General features: G+C 60.4%; 1 protein-coding gene across 3 annotated transcripts in view; it reads left to right on the top strand.

Moving 5' to 3' along the window:
- Positions 1–22,681, top strand: part of IQSEC1 (IQ motif and Sec7 domain ArfGEF 1) — a 67,777-nt gene extending 45,096 nt beyond the window's left edge. For 2 of the 3 annotated variants that reach the window (XM_082637371.1, XM_082637370.1), the window contains 10 exons: positions 448–570; positions 1,970–2,136; positions 6,517–6,656; positions 7,062–7,091; positions 8,071–8,196; positions 9,016–9,115; positions 11,350–11,511; positions 12,373–12,549; positions 17,932–17,981; positions 19,130–22,681. In XM_082637371.1, the coding sequence (XP_082493497.1) occupies positions 448–570; positions 1,970–2,136; positions 6,517–6,656; positions 7,062–7,091; positions 8,071–8,196; positions 9,016–9,115; positions 11,350–11,511; positions 12,373–12,549; positions 17,932–17,981; positions 19,130–19,669 (1,615 nt within the window). In that variant the 3' untranslated portion in view covers positions 19,670–22,681. The remainder of the gene's footprint in view (positions 1–447; positions 571–1,969; positions 2,137–6,516; positions 6,657–7,061; positions 7,092–8,070; positions 8,197–9,015; positions 9,116–11,349; positions 11,512–12,372; positions 12,550–17,931; positions 17,982–19,129) is intronic. The other variant, XM_082637372.1, reaches the window with a different exon arrangement.
- The last annotated feature ends 2,381 nt before the right edge of the window (positions 22,682–25,062 follow it).

Raw genomic sequence — 25,062 nt, 5'->3', positions numbered from 1 at the left:
GGTCTCTGCAGCCCCCCCGGGGGTGGTCACGCGAGGGTCCCTGTTGCAGACCCATCTACCGTTCGGGGTCACGGTCAGAGGCTGGAGCAGGCTGTGCTGGGGGCGGGGCTGTGATAAGAGGTACCTGTGACCTGCGGCCTCCCCAGCTCTGCCCTCCCTGTGGGATCGGCAGGTGAGGGCAGCACAGCCCCTCCAGAGGCCCCGCAGAAATGCCCGGGAAAGCATTGATGTGAGGGGCAGGCCCAGGGCGCGGTGGCTGCAGGGCCAGTGGGTGCCAGACCTCCACCTCCTCCTGTGGAGGAGGGAGCCCACTCCGGCACCCTCCCTCTCGGGCCTCCCTGCGCTGACCCCTTGTGCTCCCTCCGCCCTCTGCGGGCCGCGCTCGCCTCTGCACCCGGCGGGAAGCGGGGTAGGGGACGCTGACGGGGCCTTCTTCTCTCATTTCAGCTGCGTGGTGGACGAGATGGACTTCTCCGCCATGGAGCTGGACGAGGCCCTCCGGAAGTTCCAGGCGCACATCCGGGTCCAGGGGGAGGCCCAGAAGGTGGAGCGGCTGATCGAGGCCTTCAGGTGGGGGCGGGGCAGGTGTCAGGTAGAAAAAGCGTCCCCGCTCGAAGACCGTGGCTCAAGGGCACACTCCCCTTCAGGGTCAGGTGGCCATGAGCTTTCAGGGGAGGGGGGTGCGGGGGGCAGCAGCCCCTCCCCTGCCACGTGCTGTACGGCTCAGTGCTGGGGCCGGGGCCTCGAACGTCTTTGTGATCCTCTCGTCCTCACTGGTTCGTGAGTCCATCTGTGTCGTCACTCGTCTGCTCATTCACAGGGGCAGATGCTCCCTCAGTGACGCAGAGGGCCTGGTTCTGACACCTGCACCACTGTGTGACCTTGCGCTGGTCACTTAACCTCTCTGGGCCTCACGTCCTTGCCCGTAGCGAGGGGGTGGAAGGATTGAACTACTCGGGCCGCGTGGGCGACTCCGCCCGGCACCTGGCCCCCCAGAGAGCCTGCAGTCAAGGCGGGCTGTCCCTGCACCATCTTCCATGCTGGGATGGTGTGCACACTGGCCGCGTAGGGCGTCCGTGCCCTGCGCTGGGTGTGGGAGACCCAGCCCTCTGGGCTCAGCAGGGGTGGTGTGTTCACAGAGGAGCAAGGTCGCAGGAGGAGAAACCCCAGGCCCTGGGAGGGGAGCGTTCAGACACTTCCATTCAGGAGGGCTTCCTGGAGGGGGCGGCACTTAACAGGGAAGACGAAATTGAAGCCCACATCGTCTAAGCTCCCATGGCTGCTGCCTGCGGGCTGTGGGCCTCGGTCACGGTGCCCCACCCGGTTCCTCTTCTCCATCCCTGCCCCACCCACCTACCCCTGCACAAGGTCGCCAGTGGAGGGAACCGTGGGGTGGGGGGTGGGGCGTATTCGAGGCAGTGAGGACGTGAGCAGATGACTATGAGGCAGTTTGTAGCGAGGCTGTTAGTTCGGCTGCCGCAACAAAGATGTCCTCCACAGCTGCTGTGGCTGAAATGCCCCGGAGGTGGGCCGCCCTCTGAGCTGGCGTGGAGGAGGCCTGGCCTCCTGTCACCCGAGGTCCCCGGGAGCAGATTCAACACCCATCACATCCACGTTCCAGGCAGGCAGAGAGCATGCAGGGCACCCCCTGCCTTTAAGTCACATCCTCGAAGGTGCCCACATCACATCGGCCGGAACTTAGCATGTGGCTGTGCGGGGACCAAGGGATGTGGTCCTCAGCCCCGAGCAGCCATGTGCCAGCCGAACTACGGGCGGGTGGGACTTAACTCACATGGGGGGACAGTGAGTGGACGGTCAGGGCCGGCTCTGCCAGACAGGCGACATCCCCATTTACCAGAAACGGAGGCTCCGAGGTCAGTGACCAGCCTCAGCTGTTTAGGGCCGCTCACGGGTGAGGGGCGGACTGGCCTCCTGCCCCGGCTGAAGCACCACCCCCGTCCGCCCCCAGCCAGCGGTACTGCATCTGCAACCCCGGGGTGGTGCGGCAGTTCCGGAACCCAGACACCATCTTCATCCTGGCCTTCGCCATCATCCTGCTCAACACCGACATGTACAGCCCCAATGTCAAGCCTGAGCGCAAGATGAAGCTGGAGGACTTCGTCAAGAACCTCCGAGGTGAGCTGCCTTGGCCCCGGCGGGACGCCCACCCCCTCGCCGCCAGCATGTACCTGACGGGTGCGCGCAGCGTGGCCTCACATGGGGAGGGGTGGGGCTCCTCCCCGAAGGAGCCCAGGCAGTGCAAGTTCCCGTAGAGGGCGCCGAATGCTGTGGCGGGGGCACTCCGAGCGGGAGGCGGCATGTTATCTCAGAGGACCGCAGGGCTGGCAGGCCAGGGCGCCAGAGGGCAGAGGCCTGAGAGCGCAGCTCGGCTCAGCGCCCGGGGCCGGGCCACACACGGTGGATCCAGGCCTGGTTGCAGGGGCAGAGGGAGGATGGACCACAGGCTGGGTGCTGGGCGCCCCGGGGCCTCCGAGCACGGTGGGTGGGGACGGGATGGGGGCCGGGGGGGCCGGCACTGTCCTGCCCCCATCACTGCTGCCCACACAGCATCACCCACCACCCACCTCCCTCAGTGGTCCTCTTGGAACAGACTTGCCTTTTCATTTTTGTCTTCTTATTAAACGTATGTTTTGTTGTTTTTTTTTTGCGGTACGCGGGCCTCTCACTGCTGTGGCCTCTCCCGTTGCGGAGCACAGGCTCCGGACGTGCAGGCCCAGCGGCCATGGCTCACGGGCCCAGCCGCTCTGCGTCATGTGGGATCTTCCCCGACCGGGGAACGAACCCGCGTCCCCTGCACCGGCAGGCAGACTCTCAACCATTGCGCCACCAGGGAAGCCCAAACGTATGTATTTTTTTTTTTTTTTTTGCCGTACACGGGCCTCTCACTGTTGTGGCCTCTCCCGTTGGGGAGCACAGGCTCCGGACGCGCAGGCCCAGCCGCTCCGTGGCATGTGGGATCTTCCCGGACGAGGGCACGAACCCATGTACCCTGCATCGGCAGGCGGACTCTCAACCACTGCGCCACCAGGGAGGCCCCGTATGTATTTTTGAAAGGAACTTTATGTCATCACTGTAAGCAGGAAACCGGTAGCATTTGTCACACATGGGCATCATTTACGAAAATGAGCGCTGTGAAAAGGCAAAACCGCTATGGGTTCCAGCCAAGCTGTTCCTGGCTGGGCCCCGGGCCCGAGGCTGCCCTCTCCTCCCTGGCAGGTGGGCCCATGTGGGGCAGGTGACCAGGGGCTGGGCAGCCAGATGGAGGCTTCCTCCTGTGTCGCCAGGCAGGAGAGGGACGGGAAAGGGAACGGCTGTCTCCGTGTTTGCTGCCGGCAGGTCCCTCCTGTCCGTGGGGTACCGGGCTGGGGACTGTCCCTCTCCTTGGGAAACAGCTGTAAGGGACTGAAGTCCCTTTAGAAATGGCATCATAATTTTATAAAAGGGAAACAACTGATGTGAATCAAGTCCAACTTTTCAAGCTGTTTAAATTTTTCATTTTGTCCTTCATTTCTGTAAAACTGCTCCGTCGTCACGTCCCCCAGAGCAGAGGGTCTGTGCTGGCACTCCCTGGGGGTGGGCCCCACGCTGACAGGCGGTCCTGCAGGGCGGTGGGCTCAGGGCCCTCCCTGTGCAGCCCTCCGCAGGCCCCGGGGAGGCGCAGGGCTCAGCTGTGGTTCCTAGGAACCTCGTTAATGAGAGATCCAGGCTCCAGGCCAGGTGAGGGGGCAGGGCGGTCAGCAGACACGGATGGTCCGGGGGCCGCACCCCCTCCCCTCCTCTCTGTCACCTCAAGCCCCTCTCCTCGCTGGGCCTAGTCTGGTCTGGTCTCCATGGTGTCCCCATGGCCCTGGATGCAGGCGGCTGCTGTGTAGCTGCCGGGAAAGCTGGCCGTGAGCTGCATGCTGTTGGCGACCCTGGGAGCTTAAGGGACTCTGATTTTTTTCTCTGGTTTAGCAGCTCAGCCATGTAACTGGGGCCTCTCCTGTGTGAGAAATGAGACAGAAACGAGGCCCGTGGACAGAGGCTCGGGGGAAGACAGGGCTGCTGGGTCAGATACCTGCCGGTCGGCCGCCCTCATGCCTGCGGCTTCATGGTTCGTGCGCATCCTTGCATCCGCCATCCCGGCAGTCTGGGGGAGGTGGGGCTTTGTCACCCCAGTTCCCAGGGCAGGGGCTGAGCACCCCAGAACCAGGAGAGGAAGCCACTGATTCTTTCTCGCGAGCCTGGGCTGTTGCCACCAATCACCTCTTTTCTTCAAGCCAGGGACTCGAGCGTTCTCTGCCCCATCTTCCTTGACCTTCAGAAGGTTCAGAGAGGGAGGGGACTTGCCCGAGGTCACACAGCAAGTGTGTGTCAGAGGAGGCAGGACGCTGGCCTCCCAAAGCCAGGTCGGCGCTCTGTGCTGAGCACACGTCCTAGCTTGTTCTTTTTAGAGAGTGCCCCCCTGCCCCAGCATGCACCGGGCACACATTTTCTCTGGAATCGCTCAGTGTGCCCAGTGGGTCCAGCAGCAGGGGGGGCCTCTGGGAGTTCAGGGAGAGGCAGGGAGGAACCCGGAAGCCAGGCAAGCGATATTTTGCTTTTATTGATTTTGCCTTCAGATTTTTTAAATGTATATTTTGAATGGGTCTTATCCTCACATAGTTCAAAAACCAGAAAGTAACGTGACCCAGCAGTTGTCCTTCTTGGAATTTACCCAAATGAGCTGAAAACTTACGTCCACACAGAAACCTGCACATGGATGTTTATAGCAGCTTTATTCATATTCACCAAAACTAGGACGCAACCAAGCTGTCCTTCCATAGATGAATGGATAAACCTTGGTGCATCCAGACAATGGGATATTATTCAGCCCTGAAAAGGAATGAGCTACCAAGTCATGAAAAGACACGGGGGAACCTTACAGGAATATCGCTAAGTGAAAGCAACCTATCTGAAAGCCTGCACCCTGATTCCAGCTGTGCCACATGCTGCAGGAGGCAAAGCTGTGGAGACAGTCAAGAGACCAGTAGTTGCCAGTGGTCGTGGGGGAGGGATGAAAAGGAGAAGCACAGAGGGGTTTTTAGGGCAGTGAAAATTCTGTACGGTATTATAATGGCAGACACATGGCATCGTCCATTTGTCCAGACCCATAGGGTGGACAACACCAAGAGTGAACCCTCGTGTGAACCGTGGACTCTGGTGACTGGGACGTGTCCGCATAGGTTCTTCAGTTGTAACGAAGGCACCATTCTGGTCGGGGTGCTGATTGTCGGGGAGCTGGGGGTATATGGGAGCTCTCTGTGCTTTCCCCTGAATTTTGCTATGACCTTAAAACTGCTCTGAAAAAATAGCTTATTAGAAAAAAGCCAGAAAGCGTAAAAGGTGCACAGCAGGGCCCTTCCCATCCCTGGAGGTCATCGGCTTTGAGTCCCTGCTGTGCCACCCAGAGCTTCTCGTGGGAACCGGTACAAACGTGCATGGCTTTGACCCTCTCCCACTCGGTGCCTCACTCTTTCGTTCGGTAAATCTGAGGGCTGTTGCCAAGGTTTGCCGTGGCCTTCCTCGTTCCTGAGGGCGTACAGTAATTCCTGTCCCAGGAGTCCTCATATGCGGACCGCTTAGCCAGTCCCCTGTGAGTGTGCAAATGGGTTAGCTCCCGTTTTCTGCGATTTGGAAGCAGCACCGCATTGAATGTTACGCCCCACGGGACAAATTCCCCAGATCCACTCAGTGGGCCCGAGGGTGTTTGAATTTATCACTGGCAGGTGGTGCTGGCTAGCCCACCAGAGGGCTTGAGCCGTCCCACTGCCCCATGTACCGCCAGCAGCCTGCAGACTGAGGCCCTGGGGGCTTCGTGTCTCTTTCGTGAGCAGGGCTGGGACTTCCTGACAGCATTTTTGGGGCCGTGCAGCAGAAAGGGCGCAAGCTTGTTGTCAGAGCAACCCGGCTTCAAGTCCCAGAACTGGGACAGCAGCCACTCAGACCCCCTGAGCTCTCGTGTTGAGGGGCTGGGGATGGCCCTGTGAGCTGCCCTGGTCCCTGTGAAGTCACCGTGCTCTTGGTGGCCTTTGTCACTGAGGAGGGGACTTGTAGCTCAGAGAAACCATGACTCAGGCTGACAAAGAGCAAAGTGAGGATGCGGGCCGGGCAGCCCCATCCGCACAGCCTCCCCGCACCCCAGCCCCGTCCCCAGGCCCCCTCCAGCCCGTCGGTACAATGGGGACCGTGGTGCCCGCCCCACGGGGCGGCGGCCGGGATCGAGCTGGGCCGTGTGTGCGGAGCTCCCTGGGCGTGGCTGCAAGGTGGCACAGGCCCCTCCACACTCGTCCGGGGGCAGTGCCAGCCTGGTCCCTGGTGCGGGGGCTCCGAGAACACGTGTAGTGGATGGGGCAGGGCCAGCTGCTGTGGGTCTGGAGGCCTTTGGTTCAGCTGGGGCCTGGCATGGGGAGCGCTGTCCAGATTTGGTTTAGAACCCGGTGCCTTGGGGTGAGCCTTACCCCTGTTCCCCACCAGGCGTGGACGACGGGGAGGACATCCCCCGGGAGATGCTGATCGGGATCTATGAGCGGATCCGGAAGCGGGAGCTGAAGACCAACGAGGACCACGTGTCGCAGGTGCAGAAGGTGGAGAAGCTCATCGTGGGGAAGAAGCCGGTAGGTGGTCTCCATCCCCACCGCGGGAGGCCCGGGGTACCCAAGACCCACCCACCCCGTGACCCCAGGCTGCCCCACTGGCTCGGCTTCGGCCAGTAGCCGCAGTGCCTTTGGAACCTGTTCCCTTCCCAGTGGGGTTCGTGAATTATGTCAGGTTTGGGGCTTTTTAAGGGAGTAACAACCCTTCTCTCTGGGTCCCCTTTGATGAGAATCTGAGGCTCTTAATAAACCAATGGCTGGGGCTGTGCAGTGGCTCCCTGGCGGCCTGGGCTCCCCGTCAGAGCCCGCTGGGGGCGCCCCGGGAGGCCCTGTGGGCGGGTGTCACCCCGGGGTCTCCGTCAGGGCCCAGATGTGTATTTGGAACATTAACATCTCTTCTTGTTTGTTCACTGCTTCCCCCTGTAGATTGGATCCTTGCACCACGGGCTCGGCTGTGTGAGTTTCCCTCGGCTTTCGCTTTCCGTGATCCCCACTCCCCCGCAGCTCGCGGCTCCCAAACCCACAGTTCTGGCTGCATGAGTTAATTTCCGGAGCCATAAGAAATTTGATTTTCACAGTTATCTCCACCTCAGATCTCTGCGAGCACGCGGGAGGGTTGTGCTGTCAGGCCCAGAGCAGGTGGTCCCCTCCCGTCTTGTCTGGGCCCGGTTGAGCTCAGAGATCCCGCTTGTCCCTTGGCCCCGAGACCCTGTGCCTGAACAGATGACCTTGGTGTGCCGTTGAGGCCTCCCCCTCCCCACACAGCCCACGCTGTGCCTCCCAGGTCCCTTTTGCCGCCAGGGCTGGCAGTAGTGTACCTGCTGGCCGTCATGTGGTCCGCTCCTTACCCCACCCTGGCAGCCGGGTCAGCTACCCCTGCAGAGGGCCCGAGACCCCCGGCACGCCAGTGACCTGCCCTCGCCCACCTCCCTAGCCCTGCGTCCTGCCCTCCTTTCTCGCTCACACTCTGCTGCGGACAGCGCTGCCCCCTGAGGGCACCAGGCTGGGCCTGCGTCCCCTCCCTCTCATCTGCGGGTCGCTGAGCTCGGGCCTGGAGAGCAGCCCCACGTAGGGCCGTGTGTGCCCATGGCTGCGTGTGCGGAGGGCAGGGACTGGCCCCTCGAGGTGGTGACTGCCGGCTCAGCACCCTACACGGCTCCCCCAGACCCAGCTGTCAGGGCTGAGAGCCTTCAAGAGGGAGGGCCTGGAGGCGGGGAAGCCTCCTATGTGTGTGGCTCGGGGCGCACATGACGGGTGCTTTGGGGGCTCAGAAGATACGCGTGGCTCCCTGGCGGGGGCTCCACGAGCCCAGTGCTGAGAGGAGTCGGAAGGCGGTCTCCCTGGAGCAGGGGCCTCCGGAGGCCCAAGGGAGGGCGGGGTGGGGGAGTCCCCTGTCCCCGCGGGCGTGTGGAGCCAACGCCGCCCGTCCACACAGGTGTTGTCGCTGCCGCACCGGCGCCTGGTCTGCTACTGCCGGCTCTTCGAGGTTCCAGACCCAAACAAGCCCCAGAAGCTTGGGCTGCACCAGCGGGAAATCTTCCTGTTCAATGACCTCCTGGTGGTACGTGGTCCCCATGGGTGAGGGCCTGGGTGTGCAGACCCCAGAACGGCTTGGGAGAGTGGCCCCGGCTGCGCCCAGTGTCGGCTGCCTGGGCTCCCACCTCAGGCGGGCTCATCCAGGAGGGGAGAGTCAGCCTCCGCAGGTCCGGGCCTAATCCCGTCCCCTTGGCTGCCGGGGGATCCTCTTCCCGAGACTGAGCAGAGGTCTCGCTGCTGCCCAAGCCTGTCCCGGGGGCCAGGCGGGGGCGGTGCTGTCTCGCTGGCCTGGGTCTCAGCCCCAGGACTAATGGGCTGAACATGGCAGAGATGGGCTCCCCAAAGGGAAGTTGAACTCTTGCCCCAAAACAGCTAGCACAAATGTAGATGTTCCCGCAGGGAGCAGGGGGCCTGCCCTTTGGAGCTCTTGTCTCCTGCAGGACCCCTCTTGCCCGAGACCCTATCCCCTTTCCCCACCTGATTGAGGACCAGCTGCTCTTCTCGGGTTCCTGAGGCTGGAATCTAGACATGTGGGTTCAAGTCCTTTCAGAGTTCCTGACCTTGAGCAGGCCATTTCAGACCTCTGGCCTCAGTGTCCTCCTCTGTAGAACTCATCTCTCAGAGGGTTCCACGCTGCCTTTGGGCTGTGCGTGGGGATGTCGGCGTGAGTGTCCGTCCCTGTATCGGCCCTCCCCCACCCCGGGGGCCTCCTGACCTTGGAACCGCAGGAGGGTCCTCATACGGGAGAGCTCGAACTGTGGGCCTACTTAGAGTCCTGAGCGCCCAGGGCTGCTGCCGGCCGCTCGGGCCCAGTGGCTCAGCCTCTGTCTCTGGCTGCCCCCAGGTCACCAAGATCTTCCAGAAGAAGAAGAACTCGGTGACGTACAGCTTCCGACAGTCCTTCTCCCTGTACGGCATGCAGGTCTTACTCTTCGAGAACCAGTGTGAGTGAGTCCCTGTGCCCGTCCACACGGCCTGCACCCCGTGGCAGGAGGCGGCCTCGCTTGGTCCATCCGTGTAGTGAGGAAGCTCTCCTCCACCGTCCCCTCTCCTTCCTCCTGGCTCCATCAGGGACGACCCCAGGGTAGCCTCTCCGGTGTTCTTATTCCCACTTTCCCAACAGAGGACAGGTTGCCGGCTGGGGGTAACCAGGGAGGATTCAGTATCGTATGTAGCACTCATCGGGTTTACTTTTACCGTTACTTCTTGCAGGTGATAAGATTTTTAAATTTAGTGCAGAGTGAGTTTATTTAAATAAAATGTTGATAGGAAAACATCTAGTGGATGGCACAGGTGATATACAGATATGGCCAAACAGTCAGGTGAGGGTCGTGCCGGAGAGACTGCAGGCAGAGGTCGCGAGCAGAGCCCCGATCCATCCGCTCAGGTTTCAGCGCCACGTGTTCTGGCTGTTGGACCTCTCCGGCCCGGTTCCCTTGGTCCATCGATGGGGTGATGGTAGTGCCTGCCTCCGGATGAGATGAGGCCGTTCACATAAAGGCCAGGACAGCCCGTGGCCCAGGGGAGGTGCCTGTTCAGGCTTTTGGGTGTGAATGGGTCCTGGGCCAGGGGATCCAGGAAGGGAGCTGGCTGCCCCTGCAACACCCGCTGACGGGTCCTTTCGGTCTTGTTCCTTCTCGCCACCCACGCCCTTCCCTTTTCCTCTCTCCCTCTCTGTCCCCTCCCTGTCGGAGGACCTTGAGCCGCAGGCTGAGCCAGTGCTCCTGGGGTGGGATGGGGGGCGTCCTGCTGCTCCCCGTGTTCCGGAGGGGCCAAGGGAAGGGCCGCCACAATGGAGCATCTGGGCGTGTCCAGCAGCAAGGTCCCGCGGTCCTGTCCCATCCGCCTTCCCTCTGCAGGTTGAAAGGTGCCAGAGACCCGTGGCTGGGCCATCCCAGAGCACGGGGCCTGAGGGTTTCTCTTTGCCAAACGGGACTGGACCTGCCAGCCCCTCCTTTCTCACGTGCCTGTGAGGAGCTCAGGATGCAGACCCTGCCGTCACTCCACCCCAGGCCGGAAGGCCGGCCTTGCCTTGGTTTCTCCCAGGCAGCACCAGGGAGGCTGGTGCCATGCACACTGTCCTGACCGGCAGGCCCCTCTTGGAAGGGGTGGCGGTGGTAGTGACCACCCAGCAGCGGCCCGAGCAGACCGAGTCCTCAGGCAGAGGCCGCGCCCAGGCCGCTTTCAGGTTCCCAGGGCTCAGCCCTCAGCCCTGGATGTGGTGCTAGTGAGAGCCGACCCCGACCTTCTGTAGGACATGCCTTGCACCCGGGGTCTCAAACTGGCAGCCCCTGGTCGGCCGCAGCTCAGTTATGTTATATGTGAACTTTATTTTAAATTTGTTGAGCCCATACTAACATCTTCCCATAAGATTTAGGTATCCGTGGCTCATCTTGTAAAGCTAGGTTTGGACGGATGGCAGGCAGTAGCGGACTGCACACCCTCCCCAGACTCTGCAGCCGCAGTCTTACCCTGCCCGCTTCCTGCATTTAGGAAACCCACACAGGCCTCTAGGCGTTGGAGGCCCCGGCCCTGACCCAGGTCTGAACCGTGGTGGGATTGGTGTTTGGGCCAAGAACCTTCACACACTCAGTGGTGGATGCTTGATTCCCACTGAGGAGAGAGGCTGCCAGGACACCAAAGCCCCAGAGACCCCGAGAGCACGGAGGAGGGACTGGGCAGGTCTGAGCAGAAGACTCTGTGGGGTGTGGAGTGCCCACAGTGTACCGCAAGGGAGCTGGGGGCCTGGAGACCAGTCGGGAGAGCACAGAAGAGTCCGAAGTGACTGGATAAGACTGTCCCCCAGCGGGGACACCACCTCCCCGTCCTCCCAGGCTCGGCGCCTGGCCGAGTGACCAAGGATCCTGACCTAAAGAGTCCAGGCTCCACGCCCTTCCGCTGGGGAAGAACTAGGGCCCCGGCTTTGCCTCAGATCAGTCGGATCTGCCCTTGACTTGGACACGGAGCAAACACAGACTCAGGTCAGGAGGCGGAGACTGCCTGGTAGTCCCTCCGGGCTGCACCGTGGAGCCTCTCCTCCCTGGAGGGATGTGTCCTCTGGGAGCCTGGCCTCAACATGCTCCCAACACCCCGGCTGAAGGGAGACCTGCTGGTACTTTGCCAGCCAGAAGGGAGGTGGCAGAGCCCACCCTGAGGCCCACGCTGTCCTCTTCTGCAGATTACCCCAACGGCATCCGGCTCACGTCCGCCGTCCCCGGAGCTGACATCAAAGTGCTAATAAACTTTAACGCGCCCAATCCTCAAGACCGGAAGAAATTCACTGATGACCTGCGGGAGTCCATCGCGGAGGTGCAGGAGATGGAGAAGCACAGGATAGAGAGTAAGTCACGGATGCCCGGCCGGGGGCCTGCTGGGTGCAGGCGTGGCCTCCCATCTGGGGGCCGAGACAGTGGTGAGATGCCAGGGTGCAGTGACTCTGAGCCCAGAGGTGAGATGCCCTCAGCCTCTTCTGGCCTTCCCACGGCCACGTGACCAGGCAGCCCACCTGCCTAGGTCACGGGAGGTGGCACAGAGGAAGGAGGGGTGGGCAGGGGTCTCTGGGTGGGAGCCGGGCTTCCAAGGCCCAGGCCTGTCCTGCCCAGGGAACTACATCGTGTGCCCTGAGGGGGGGGCCTCTCAGAGCCCTGGTCACCCCGTGTCCAGAGCCCTGGACCTGAGCCCTTTGCACTTGAGTGTGGTTGGTATTTGTGTCTTCTGCGCCCGACCACCCAGAGGGGTCAGGGCTAGGGCCATCCCCTGGTTTTCATTAAAGCTAATGATACCCCCGCTTCTCCTGGCTCTGAGCCTCATTCCTGGAGGTACATGGGTGCCCCCACCCCTGGCCTCCCTCCACAGCCAGGCCGGGTTAACTCCTCTCCAGACCAGGCAAATCCGCCTCCTAGGAAAGTGACTGACCTTCCTGCAGCCCTCGAGCACCCTGGCCTCTCCAGCCTCCTTTCCGGGGTCTCCTTTCGGCCCCTTTGGTCGCAGGTGCTCTCGCTCCTGCTCTTTTCCAGACGACCTTGCCCCTCACTTGCCCCCTTCCGAGGAGGTGACGGCTCAGCCCGGTGCCACCCTGAGCAGAGGGCCCCCCCGAGTCCTCTGCGTTGCCCTCCGGGGGGGGCCAGCCCCTTGCCTTCCCCAAGCCACCCTTGGCTGGGGGCCATGCTCCCCTCACTGGACCCCTCGGCCTCTGTTCCAGCGGAGCTCGAGAAGCAGAAGGGCGTCGTGCGGCCCAGCATGTCCCAGTGCTCCAGCCTCAAAAAGGAGCCGGGCGGCGGGACACTGAGCCGGGCCTGCCTGGATGACAGCTACGCCAGCGGCGAGGGCCTCAAGCGCAGTGCCCTCAGCAGCTCCCTGCGCGACCTCTCAGAAGCGGGTAAGAGCTGGACCCAGGGCCGCCCCCTACCCAGCGCACACGGGACTCGGCCGCCCGTGGCCGGCGGGGCTTGCGTCGGCCGGAAGGGGCTGTGTTGGAGGCTCAGACAGTGGAGGGGCTCGGACGGAGCTCACTTGGGTGGCCGTCCCCAAACCACAGCAGCATGTGGCCACGCGGAAGGGCGTCCCCCAAAGGCCAAAGGAAACGGGGCCGAATGGTCAAAGGCAGGACGGCCGGGAGGTTACCCCTGGTCTCCCTTGCTTATTTATTTTATTCTTTTATTTGTTTTCTGAAATTTGCTGTCATGCAGAGCGAGTCGGGCCCTGCTGATGGGTGTGTCCCCTGTACTCTGTGCTGCCCCGTCCCTGTGCTTCATGCTGATGAATGAGATGGAGTGAAGCCCTTGACACTGTGTCTGGGACCCCGTCTCCCACTGTCCCAGGTCTTGCTTTCCCCAGAGGTCTCCCTTCCTGGGAAACCCAGGCCTCCGTCCAGCCCAGAGACGCGGCCACGCCTGGCCCTGGGACGTCCGTGGGAAAGCCCTGGCAGAAATGTGATTTTCGTTGTTGTTTCTTTGTTTCTGTGTGTGTCTGATTTGCTGCCAGCCTCTTAGCGTGCAAGCAAGCAGCACCCCTCGAGCCGCCCAGGTTTCCTGGGGCGGGGCTGTGCGTGGAGCATCACTGAGCAGGGAGCTTCTGCTGGCGACCCTGCCTGACCTCAGCTGGGGAGGGGAGGGGGGAGGGGAGCGCTGCTGCAGCCTGCTTCGCCTGCCAGCGCCGTTGTTGGTTGGAGGAGCCACGGGGTGAGGGGATGCACGCCAGCGGCTCTTCAGCCCCCGACTAGGCGTGTCTAGCCAGGCAGCTTCTCCCATGAGGAAGCTCAGGGGCTGCGGCGGAGCGGAGGGAGCCGGACACGGGGGCACATGGCTGTGCCAGGACCCCAGGCTCCCACCCCGAGGCCCCAGCTGTCCCAGCCGCAGGAGCCTGACGTAACCGCAGCTCTGCTGGCGAAGACCCTCTCAGGCTGAGACCAGCCTCCTCCTCTCCAGGGCCCAGCGGACCCCTCCCCACCAGGGCTTCGCCCACCCCACCAGCCTCAGGCATCACCGCTTGACCAGCTCTGGGCCCCCGTATAGAACCTGCTGATGACCCCATCCCTCCCTTCAGCTTATTCATTTCCCAGAATTTTTTTTCTTTTTTTTCTTTTTTTTTGAGTTGGATTTTTTTTCTTTGTTTCTGTCTTGTCATTTTTTTTTTTCCATAGTGAAAATCCGAATTGCATGGCCAGCGTGAGAGTCAAGCAGGGCTTCTCAACCCCGGCTCTGTTGACATCTTGTGCCAGATCATTCCTGGCCGTGGGGACAGCTCTGTGCAGGATGCTTAGCAGCATCCCTGGCCTCTGCCCACTAGATGCCAGTAACACCCCCCAGTCATGACAACCAGTAATGTCCCCCCAAATTGCCAGGTGCCCTCTGGGGGAGAAATACCACCCCTGGTTGGCAGAATTGCCGTGGTTGAGAACCACTGGTTTTCCCCGTGGCTTGTTACACCCAGCTAACCGTAACCAGACTGCTCGGGGCCTCTGCAGGCTGGGGACCCAGGGCCTGTGTTTGAGTTTGTGCAGTGGGACAGGTTCTGGCCTCTCTGGGTCCTGCCCAGCCCCCTCAGGTAGCAGTGGCCTCAGCGCAGCCACTCGAGGGCCTCAGCCGTCCACTCTCTGCTTAGGGGCCAGACAGAGCCGCGTGCCCGGGTGCATGGCCGTGTGAAGGGCGGAGCTCCAAGGTCTGGCTGAGTTCTGTTTATTGTTACCGTTGCCATTTTTGGGGATTCTGAGCCGAGGACTCCAGGCAGCGAGTCCTCTCAGGTCCTAAACCACCGTGAAGAGAATCCCCGGGAAAGCGCCCCCTGCACCGAAGGTGAGAGGGGCGGTACGGTGGGTGTTTGAGTCCTGATGACCTCCAAAGCCCCAGACTGGGACAGGCTCCCTGTGACCTCCAGAGGAAGACGGGCCAACGCCAGCTGCCTGCCGGAAGATGCCGGAGATGTGACCCTATGTGCTGGACTGGGTTGGGGCGAAGCTCTCCCGCACCCTCCGTGCCCCGGCCGAGATGGGCTTGTCGGGAAGAGGTGAGACTCAGGGCCAGCCTCTCCCCTCGGGACAGTGACGCCCAGCAGCCGGCTTGTCATCGTTCCCAGAGCAGCTGCCCCAGACCTGCAACCACATGTCCATCCAGGAGACAGCACCCGGGGATGCGCCCTCGGCCCGGCATGAGCCTCTGGGACCTGGGAGGCAGTTGTGGTTTGACGGCCCAGGAAGAACAGGGCGGCAGACTTTCCAAGCGGCAGGGGGAGGGGCCGCCCCCAGCCCAGCCCCCCGCTGAGCTGCGAGGCCTCGTCCCGGGTCTCCACGTGGTCTTCCTTCAGCTGGGCCCCCTGCTCGTCTCAGTGACACCAGAGCCCTGCCAGCCTGAGATCAAGGACCCATAAGGACCGCTGACACGGGCGTGACTGAGCCTTAGCTCCTGCCACAGATCTGTCAAGTCACAGTGGACACTGTCCACGGACCCCGAGGCCCCCAGCCCCTCACCAGCCGAGCTGCCCAACACCGGTCCCCACGGAGAGGACATCTCCTGGGCCTGCGGGGTCTGCCGTCGTTACCCGGGGCACAGCTGGAAGCCTGCCACGTCCTGCACCTGCTGGGGAAGAGCTGGCGGCCAGTTTCCAAAGTAGCCCCTGCTGTCCCACGATGGGCACTCCGCACGTGTAGCAGCCAGGGGGCCAGCGGCTGCCTCTCCTGGGGTGGGGGCCATGCTCGGGGTGGCCTCCCAAGCAGAGCCCATCAGAGGACCGCGCAGCACGCCAATTCCAGGGTCTTTGGCTCCGGGCCCTGGTCGAGTTACACCTCTGGGCTTGGGTTCCCCAGATGCAGGCGGGACTAGTGCTGCCCTCCAGAATCTGTGAGAGTCAGTAGCCACAGAGCATTGGGGATGGGGCCTGGCCCGCGTGCTGGCTGTTGTCACCCTCAGCGTTGCTAGGGCCACGGTGCGAGACCTTGGGCAGATCCCTGTCTGCCTGCTGTCCCAACGCTGAGAAGCCAGGAAGGCTGGGAAGAGCCTCGCCGGGCGCCCCGTCTGGATGCGGCTCCCAAGCTGTCCGTGGCTGGGCTGGCAGGGCCTGCTGTGGCCGAGAGGTGGCAGCTGGGGCAGGGCTCACCTGAGGCTTGTGCAGGATCCGGAGATGGTTGGGGGGGACCCCAAACAGGGCAGGCAAGGAAGGAGTGGTGGGGATACGTGAGTGGGAGCAGCTGGCCCGGCTCCTCCTCCGTCAGTAGGTGGTGTGCACATGTGCAAACGCCCACACGTGCGTCTGCCGTGGGCCGGTGTCCGCGGGTGTGCCCCGGACTGGAGTGCAGAGGACCCCTGCGGGGACGGGGACATCCTGTATCTCCTGCTGAGTTGAGAAGTTGAAAAGGTGAAGTCTGAGAAACTCAGAATCACTCCAAGACATCCAAGTTAGAGGTCTCCTGAGTCTTGGCCCACGGTGGGCAGGAGGGGGGCCTGTTCAGCTCCAGCGGGGGCAGCGTAGGAAGCCGCAACCCCCAGCCCTGGGCCTGGCCCAGTTCTGTTGGGTGAAGCAGGCCGGCTGGAGGGCGCTACTAGCCCGGCGGGGCCTCTGTCTTCCCTCTCTGTCCCTGGTCCTTAGTCAGAGGAGTGTCCGCAGCCTTATAGGGGCTAGAGAGCAGACTGAGACACCCCAAGGAGAGCGGAGGTCTGAGCATAGCCACCCCAGGGAGCGGGGGCCATGCCTAGTGGACAGATGTGGAAACTGAGGCAAAGAGTGGACGGTGTGCCAGGTAGGGTCACCCCTCCAGCTGCAGAGCCCCCCTTCTGGAGACTGGACTCTAGTTGTGTTCCATGTCCCTGGGCCAACGTGTTGGGACCGAAGGCAGGAAGGAAAGGGCACCCCTCTTCTCATACCGGCAGAAAGATGAGGAAGGGAAGGGTCGTTTTCAGCTGGGAACGAGGGCCAGTTCCCACCTGGTGGTCCGTGATCTTCAGCAACCTCATCTGCTGTGTGGCGCAGTTCCGAGTGGGCTCTGAGGCCAGGGTCCAGCACGGCTTTCGGTGGACCCCAGGCTCCCAGCTGGAACTCAGGTTTGGGGGTCAGCAGGCAAGGCAGAGTTACCGGAGCTCCCCTGAGCCTGCCGTCGTGAGCCCAGGCCCAAGGGCCTGTCCCAGGCACGCGCAGCTGCCACCACGAGGCCCGAAGGGTCCAGACACACCCTCTCCACCCAGCGCAGGTCGGGGTGTGGGCCACAGGGCGGCACGAGGCAGCGCCTTCCATTTTCCAGGCTCCTGGGTCCAGCCTGGGTCCAGCTCAGAAGGCAGCGTGGCCAAGATTTCCCGCCTCAGGTGGACGGGCAGATACCGTGAGAACGTGCTCACTGTGGGGATTGAGCTGGTCAGCCCATCGGCCAGAGCTTCCGTCTCCTCCTGGTGTGGACAGAGGGACACCTGTCCTGCACTGTGGGGCCTGGCCAGGCCTGCACAGGTGGAAGCTGGAAGAACGTCGTGGAGCCCCTTCTCTGCCTCAGCCTCGGTGTCCTGCAGAAATGCCTGGAGAAGTCGTCTGGGGGACCTGCGGGGGCCAGGGTGGGCGCTGGACGTCCAGAACCAAGAGGAAGACTCAACCTCCTCTGGCACAGCCAGCACAGGTTGTGTGCCTGCTACGTGCCACGTGCGGGGGACGCAGAGGCGTTGGCAGTGAGGGCTCACGACTGGGGAACGCGCGTGGTGTCCCAGCGGGCTGTGCCCACAGAGGACTCCAGGCCCTGGGCTGGGAGGAAGTCCCAGCGTCCCTGTCCCTGGGCAGACACTGCACAAACCAAACACGGCCCCAGGGTGCGGCCCTTCTGCTCCGCCAGGAGAAAGAGGACGTGGAGTTAAGTCTCCTAACCGTCAGGCCCACCAGCAGCCGGGGACGCAGATGTGTGTGTGTGTGCGTATGTCCATACATACGTATGTGAAATCCACCGAAGGTCAGGCCGGGCAGGCCCACGCTTGGCTCGTCTTAGCTGTGGGAGGAGCTGCCCTTGCCCGTCCCAGCGGGCAGGCGGCTGAGGCCCCCTGGAGCTCGGGGTCAGCCGGGCCTGTGCGCCCACCCCAGCCCCCCAGAGGCCCCTCCCCCCAGGCTCCCGGTCCAGGAGAGGGGGTTAAAGTTGGGCTGGTTGAAAAAGATTTTTTTTTTTTTTTTTTTTTGCTTTTTAAGAACCCCATTGTCTTGTTAACTCATTACTGCCCTGCCACCGGCTCCCCCGGGCCATCCGGCGGCAGCGCCCCGCCCCGTGTCGCGTCTAACCTGTGGTATTGCATGTTCTGGGCAGGGAAGCGAGGGCGTCGCAGCAGTGCGGGATCGCTAGAGAGCAATGTGGAAGTAAGTCGGAAGCCCCCGTCCAGCTGGCTGTCGTGTGTCGCCTCCTGGTGTCTTTTTGTTTTGCTCCTCCTCCCCTTCTGCCCAGAGGCTCAGACCCCCCGCCTGCCTCGTCCGCGCATGCCGCCCGCCTGGCGTTCCCATGCCCCTCACCGCTTGTTTGGGCTGCAACGGAGGGGGTGGGTCTGGATGTTGTGGTTTAGTCTCCGCCTAACCCATCCCCGCGGTCCGAGCATGGTTAACACCCCGGCTTCCTGCTCATCCTGGGCCGGAGGCGGCGGCCGCCGGGCACCCTCCCCCGCCCCCTCGCTGTTGGGTTGTGCCACCTCGGGACTTCCACGCTCCGCCATCCCCATCGCTTCCTTCCTGGAGGTTCGATTGCTGTGTGTCTGCAGTCAGGGCACCACGGAATTGCTCAGCTAGCTCGGGGGAGGAGAGCCATGAGAGCGAGAGAAATTCAGTGTGGATTTCATGAGATTTCATTCATCCTCCAGCCATCTCGATATTCCTGTTCACATCTAACCTCAGCTTGCAGACCTTTCTGTTTCCTTCCTTTCCCGTGTTTGGTTTGCAGTAGGTAGCCACAGTGAAATGCCTAGGCGGTGCCCACCCCCAGGACGGGGCTTCCCCAGCCCCTCCTGTCCCCCTCACCACCTGACCAGAAACCTCGGGACCTGCACAGGCAAAGCACACGCCCTCGGACGTTGAGAGGACCCAGGAGAGCTTAGGGCAGGAGGCGGCAGGGCCGGCCCTTCCCCTGCACGCAGCCCGCCCGCCCCACCCTACCCAGCACACACGGCTTACACACAGCCGCAGACACACGGTTCTGATCTGAAAGCTCTGGCCGCCTCCGGCAACAGGGTGCTCATCAGGCCAAGAGCAGAGGTCAGCCTTGACCCACCGCGGCTGCGCCCCGCCCCCCCGACCTTTCTCCCCGAAGGCCCCCTCCTGGCCCCCCCATCCGACCTGCACAGCAGTGTCCGGAGGTGGCGTCTGAGTCCAGCCTCACACGGCCTGGCCTCTGCGGCTAGCGAGTTGAACTAAGGCTTAGCAGTCAGTGGGCGAACTTTTTTTTGACATTTCTTAAGAATCATTCTGATGTAAGTGCTCTAAGCTCTTTTAATTTTGGTTTCTATGAATTTCCTTTTTAGGGGTCCATCATTAGCAGTCCTCACATGCGCCGGAGAGCTACATCAACACGAGACTGTCCATCTCGCCCACACCAGGCCATGCCCAACTCCTCCTCCCTCCTGGGCTCCTTATTTGGGAGTAAGAGAGGGAAGCCCCCTCCCCAGGCCCACTTGCCCCCAGCCCCTCCCCAGCCGCCCCCCCACCTGCCTCATCCCTCGCCCGGCCACCCCCAGGGGCCCACGGAGGGCCCCTTGCAGGCCCCAGTGCATGGGCACCACGGCCAGTACTGCCCCCTCCAGCAGAACCCGCCCCCCTACCATCACCACCACCACTACCACCCACCCCCGCACGTCCAGCATGCACACCAGTACCACCACGGCCCCCATGGGGCACAGCCCGCCTACGGGGCCCACGCGCACAGCCACCCGCCGCTGCCCTCGGCTCACGCCGGCCACCCGGGCCACGTGGGCCACGCCGTGCACCACCACGGGCAGCCCCCTGCCCCGCCGCCCCTCCCCAGCAGCAAGGCCAAACCCAGCGGTATCAGCACAATTGTGTAGACAGCCTGGGTGGGGATCCCGGGCCCCTCAGAACAAGTGCACACCACACAGGCGCGCCCAGGGGCGGCAGCCCCAGACCAGACCCAGGGCACTTTCTGTTTCCACCTCCCCGTCTGCTCCCGGCCCGGATGGAGCCCCCCAAGCCCCGGGGCTTGTGTCACAGGGAACAAACCACCCCCCACCACCAGTTTCATTTAGCGGTGGCGCCCGGGGCTCCATCCACCTCAGCCCGGGACGTGGGCCTCGGCCACCATCAGCCCTGAAACAGTGCCGCCGGCCAAGTACATGTTGAGCTCCCCACCCTGACCCCCAACCTGCAGCCCTCACCTCTCTGCTCCCTCACTATACACGCAGATGAGAACCCAGCCTAGGAAAAGAAGAGACGACACAAAAAACCAGAGACAGAACCAAACAAAAAACCCAAAACTTGCTGCATTATTGCTCTTTTATTGACAATGGGCAAAAATTAAGTAGACCTGATATGGTTGATGAAAATACGTAAGTAAACTTTATATAATATAAATATATAAATATATAAATATATATATATATATACTGTATAGGTAGTATTTGTGTGTGAAAGGCAAACGTTTCAGTCCACGAAATTAGCAATATAGACTTTACAAGGAGCTCCACTTACCTGATAGGAAGACAGTACCTTAGACAAACGTGTGAGAGGGTAGACCAAAAACTTAAATGCTAGGGACAAAATTCATATTCTTCCGTATTTTCATAAAAAGGAGAGAAGCCCCCCTAGGACTGGCGGAAATCTTTACACAATCATTACTAACTGTGCCAAGTAACATAGCATCTAACTGTTTTAAAAGTCCGATATTGCTTTGTATAAATCCTTATTTTATTAACAGAAGACTATCATAAGTAATCAGTATTATAACTGCTCTGTTACTTCAGGTAAGCAAATAGATAAAATGCAGTAAACTCTACAGTAGCAACTTGAGACAGCTAGTTAAGGACTGGTTGCCTTGGACTGTTGGTTACAGATTCTTAGACACTTTAATGGCTGCAATAACTGTGAATTTCCATGATCCATGTTTCTTTTGTATGCATTTGATTGAATGCACACTCATTCAGAGCCCTCTGCGGGGGGCCCCATACACAGCAGAGGTATTCATCTCCAACCTGAAAACGACCAACTCATCCTGTGTCCCCAGCACCATAGCTCCCTCATCCTGTTTCCAACCGCAGCAGGCAGACGCCCCGGAACCCGAAGGCTTCTCTTAGCGTTTAGCAGCCCAGGGCGGTGTGTGTGTTCCCCGTTTTGTTTTCTGAGTGGTGGCCGTGATCATCGTGATTCCATGTGGCCGTGTGCTAGCACGACCCCCGTGTCATCGCCGTGGCCCATCTGACCCCAGCCGACGAGTGCCCGGCCCCGCCAGTGCGGCCCCGCCCCCTCCTCACGGTCAGGCGGCTGCCGGGGCGTCACGTGACTCTCCGCTGTGCTCTTGTCGCTTCCATGTTGTGGTGACACCATCCGCTCCCCCGGGGCCGGCGCTGCACGCGCCTGGTTCTGTGCCTGAGTCACCCACGGGCCGTACTTTGTAGTTTCAGCCCTTCGAGCCACTGCAGCCGCCAGTGCTGTGCTCCTAAGCCGTGGACCCGAGGATCGCCCCCGGCACCTGCCGGGCAGGGAGCTCTTCCAGAAAGGGCGAAGCTGGCGCGGGACTCCGCGGGCGCGGGGCTCTGGACAGGCGGCAGCGGGACGACGGAGGGGGGCCCACGCTGGCGGCGGCCGGGGCTCTGCCCGCCCACCGCCCCCTTTGTCGCATTATCCAGGTCACCAAACCAGCAAATCTGCAAACCGAGCACTTTGTTAATCTCCACAGAGCAAGTACAGCAATCGAGAGTTTAGCTTTTTTTTTTTTTTTCCTTTTTTGAAAGAAGTGTGACTTTAACCTGCCCGCCTTTATCTTCCCGTCCGTGTCATCCTCCTCTCATCTGCTCAGAAAGAGAAATGAAAAGCACGGGCGTGTCTGATTTGGTCCAGGCCGGGCTGGTGGGAGGCCCCCCGGTTCCGCGGACCCCGAAACTCCTTGGTTTCCCTCCAGAGTCCCGCTCCCGAGGCGTTCTCTGTCTTGTGGTTTAAAGGGCGTTGTGATGACAAGGAACGGTCGAATTGTACTGCATGTCCTCTGGCGTCAGGCACGAGGCCACACTTTGTGTTCTGTGTATTTGCAAACTCTCTCAGTGTTACTGTTGACAAATAGTTGAAGTAAAGTGATAACATATTAAGTATGTCGGCTTTTCTTCACCCTCTGTACCAATCGTAGGATCTAACTGTAAACTCCAGGTTGTTCCAGAAAAGATGCAGGCAGGCTGATTGACACCAGGTCGCCCTTCCCAAAGGGCAGTCACTGATGGAAACAGAGCCAAGCTGGGTGGAGCCAGCGGGGAGGGTGCCCTCTCTCTGCAGGCCATTCGGGACCCCCACCTCCAGGCTGTCACCGGGCTGGGTCCCTAAAGGGGGGGGTGTAGTCTCTCCCCGTGTTTCCAGCCTTCTGCTGGATTGGGTTCTGGTCAGTGAGGTTCCACCCGTCTTTGTGTTTCGTTTCCAAACTTGTCATGGAATAAGTGTTCCCAAAAGGCACACTGTTCCCTGGAGGAGGCTGGAGCCAGGCTGCCCCAAACTCGTTTGGGAAGCAGATGCTCCTGAAAAGCTTGTGGCCCCACGTAGCCTTCTTGAGGCTGCTCTCGGGATCCCAGCCCATCCCAGGGTGGCAGCTGTGGGCACCTGTGGTTCACCCCCTGGCACAGGAGGTGGGAGGCTGAGCACCACCGGGATGTGCGTCATCCTTTCTCACTGTCAAGATACACGTGGGGCATTTTGCTCAAGTCACAAGTTATTTCAGCAGGTGACCCTTAGAGAAAGCAGTTGGTACCATCACAGAAATCTTTTCTGGGACAACAATTAAATCATGTTTGTTTTTTCTTTTTAAGTTTATGAATGGATTGCACAACAATGTAAAAATAAAGTTCATCCTAATATGATGTGCACATCTTGCTTAAAAACATTCTCAGTCATCCCGTGTAGAGCGATTTTTCCATCTCGCACTGCATGCAGCAGAAACCTCTTGGTTTTCTTTAAGATGAGCTGAAAAGACAGCAGATGTTAAACATGACCCTAGGTGTTGACTCAGCACTGTATGAAGCTATTTCGCTACAGGTAAGCATGCATCTTACAGTCCGTTGTAAAATATCATCACCCTTCCTGCCTGAAAAACGAGTCCTTTTGTAAGTATTTTCAATACAACAAAAATAATCCAGGAAGCGGGTTGCAGAATGAATCGGCGTGAGGTGAGGGTGGTGAATGGGCACAGCGCGGGGGGGGGGTCACCGTGTGACCCGCCTGCGGTCATGCCAAGGTTGTGTGTGGGACCATCTCCTCTGGGGCACTGTCATTCACCTCAAGTCGTTTCACACACTTAGAACCAGGTCTTGAATGCAGGCTCTTCAGACCTCAAGGGCCACCTCGCTCGCAGGAAGCCCGGCACCCACGATGTAACTTTGGGGAGGAAAGAAGTGCTTTTGTTTTCCTATGCGTTCTGTGTGTAAGTAGTAACAGACTCTACTGATGTAAAACCATAGCTGTGATCATTTGGAGAAATCAAATAAATGCTTCAAAACCCTTGAGTTCTTACTTTTTCTGGGAAGTCCAGCAATTTCCCTGTTGTCCACACACAGAGGTCTCCAGGTGACAGGGTGGCCCATCCCTTGTCGTGACTGCTGTGGGCTCCGGCTTTCTGGGAAGACGTTAATTTGAGGATGCTGATGGACGGCTTAAGATAAAGGTACACGTCACAACGTAGGCACTGGTAGAAGATTTCAGAGGTATTTATAATTTCTAGCAACTTTTGACAAAATTTTGTGCTTCCGTTGAGTTAGACAGGAGGTGGACCATGTAAAGTGTGCAGGTGGGCTGGGAGTGACTGGTGGGGGCAGAGAAACTCCCAAGGGCCCAGTCCCCATCATGTGATGTGGAAGCCAGGGAAGGAATTCTGATCCTGCTGCGAGCAGGCGTTCTGTGGGAACGTGATTGGCTTGTACTGTTTCTCCTTTCCTTGAGCCAAATTCAGTTCCAGAGAATACCCCTTAAAAGTTTCAGTACGTATCATAAAACCAAGTAAGACTGGTAGACCTAATTTGTGGGAAACACAAAGAGGTTGACGTCAGCGGCCACAATCAGCTGTGGTCCACCCTTCGCAGAGAAGTGGGTCCCTACGGGAAGACGGTCTCAGGTCTCTGCAGCAGGGAGGCCGTCCCTCTCCCAGGCCCTCGGGGGCCTCCGAGGGAGGGGAGCTGGTTCCTGGAATTCCTGGGAATACTTAGGTCTGCTTCACCGCGTGATGCCACTACACACAGGGCTGCTGACACCTGCTGCTCGGGGCACCCGAGCCGCTCAGCCAGTGCTGCGGTGAGACCGTCCTCTGGGTTTTGGGTTTGTCTCCCCAGCAGACTGCGAGCTCCTGGGGCAAAGGGTGCATGTGGTCCCCTTCTCTGGGTCCAGTGCCCAGCACAGGACTGCTCCTGTCAAGAAGCATCCGAAAACAAATTGGTGGTTGGAAGGGGGCGGGGGTCACAGCAGAGCCACTGGCTGATCTGAGGGTGTGTAGGTCGTCAGCATCCCAAATTGATGGACAGTTGTTCGCTTGGCTCTCAGCTGCTCCTGCCACCGAGAATTTAGCTGGGGATGCAGGTGACACTGTGAAACTTCTCCGAGATTGTTTCCTGCTCACTGACCGTGTCCTTTAGCCCATGTTTTATTTGACCTTGCAAAACTTTCAACGCTGTTCACACGTCCCTTCGTGAAATGTGGTGTCTTTGGTCGCACACTCTCTCCTTCCTCTCCGAGGGAGGAGGTGGGAAGCTCCTCCTGTGTCTCCTTTGCAGGCTGACACCCCTCCCCGGAGCCATGACGTGTTGGCCTCAGGGATGCAGAAAGCCCTCTTCCTTTCTTCCTACTTCTCGGCAACGTCACACAAGCCCACAGCTTCGGCTGGCTTTCTGTTTTCCTATAGAGATTGCCAAATTCGAATCTCCAGCCCAGACCTCTGCTCTCAACACCCACATCCCTTGGATCTTTCAGTAGTAACTCTCTCCAGGAGGACCAAATCCATGGTTGCACACGGACACACGTGGAACTGGGGCCTCCCTGGACCCCCCGCGTTGATGAATAGCATCCCTGTGAGGGGTGTAAGTTAGAAATTAGGAATCGTTCTGGACACCTGTCCTTTCCCTGACTCCCCAAGTCTGTGCTGTCACCAAGCCCTTTTGATTTTTTTTAAAATATTTATTTATTTGGCTGCCCCAGGTCTTAGTTGCAGCATGTGGGATCTTTAGTTGCGGCAGGCATGCGGGACCTAGTTCGCTGACCAGGG

Source organism: Mesoplodon mirus (assembly GCF_964341445.2).
Source record: "Mesoplodon mirus genome assembly, chromosome: 12".
In the NCBI taxonomy this organism is placed as follows: Eukaryota; Metazoa; Chordata; class Mammalia; order Artiodactyla; family Ziphiidae; genus Mesoplodon; species Mesoplodon mirus.
Note: the sequence above shows the minus strand (reverse complement) of the source record. Positions and strands in the feature narration are given on the sequence as shown.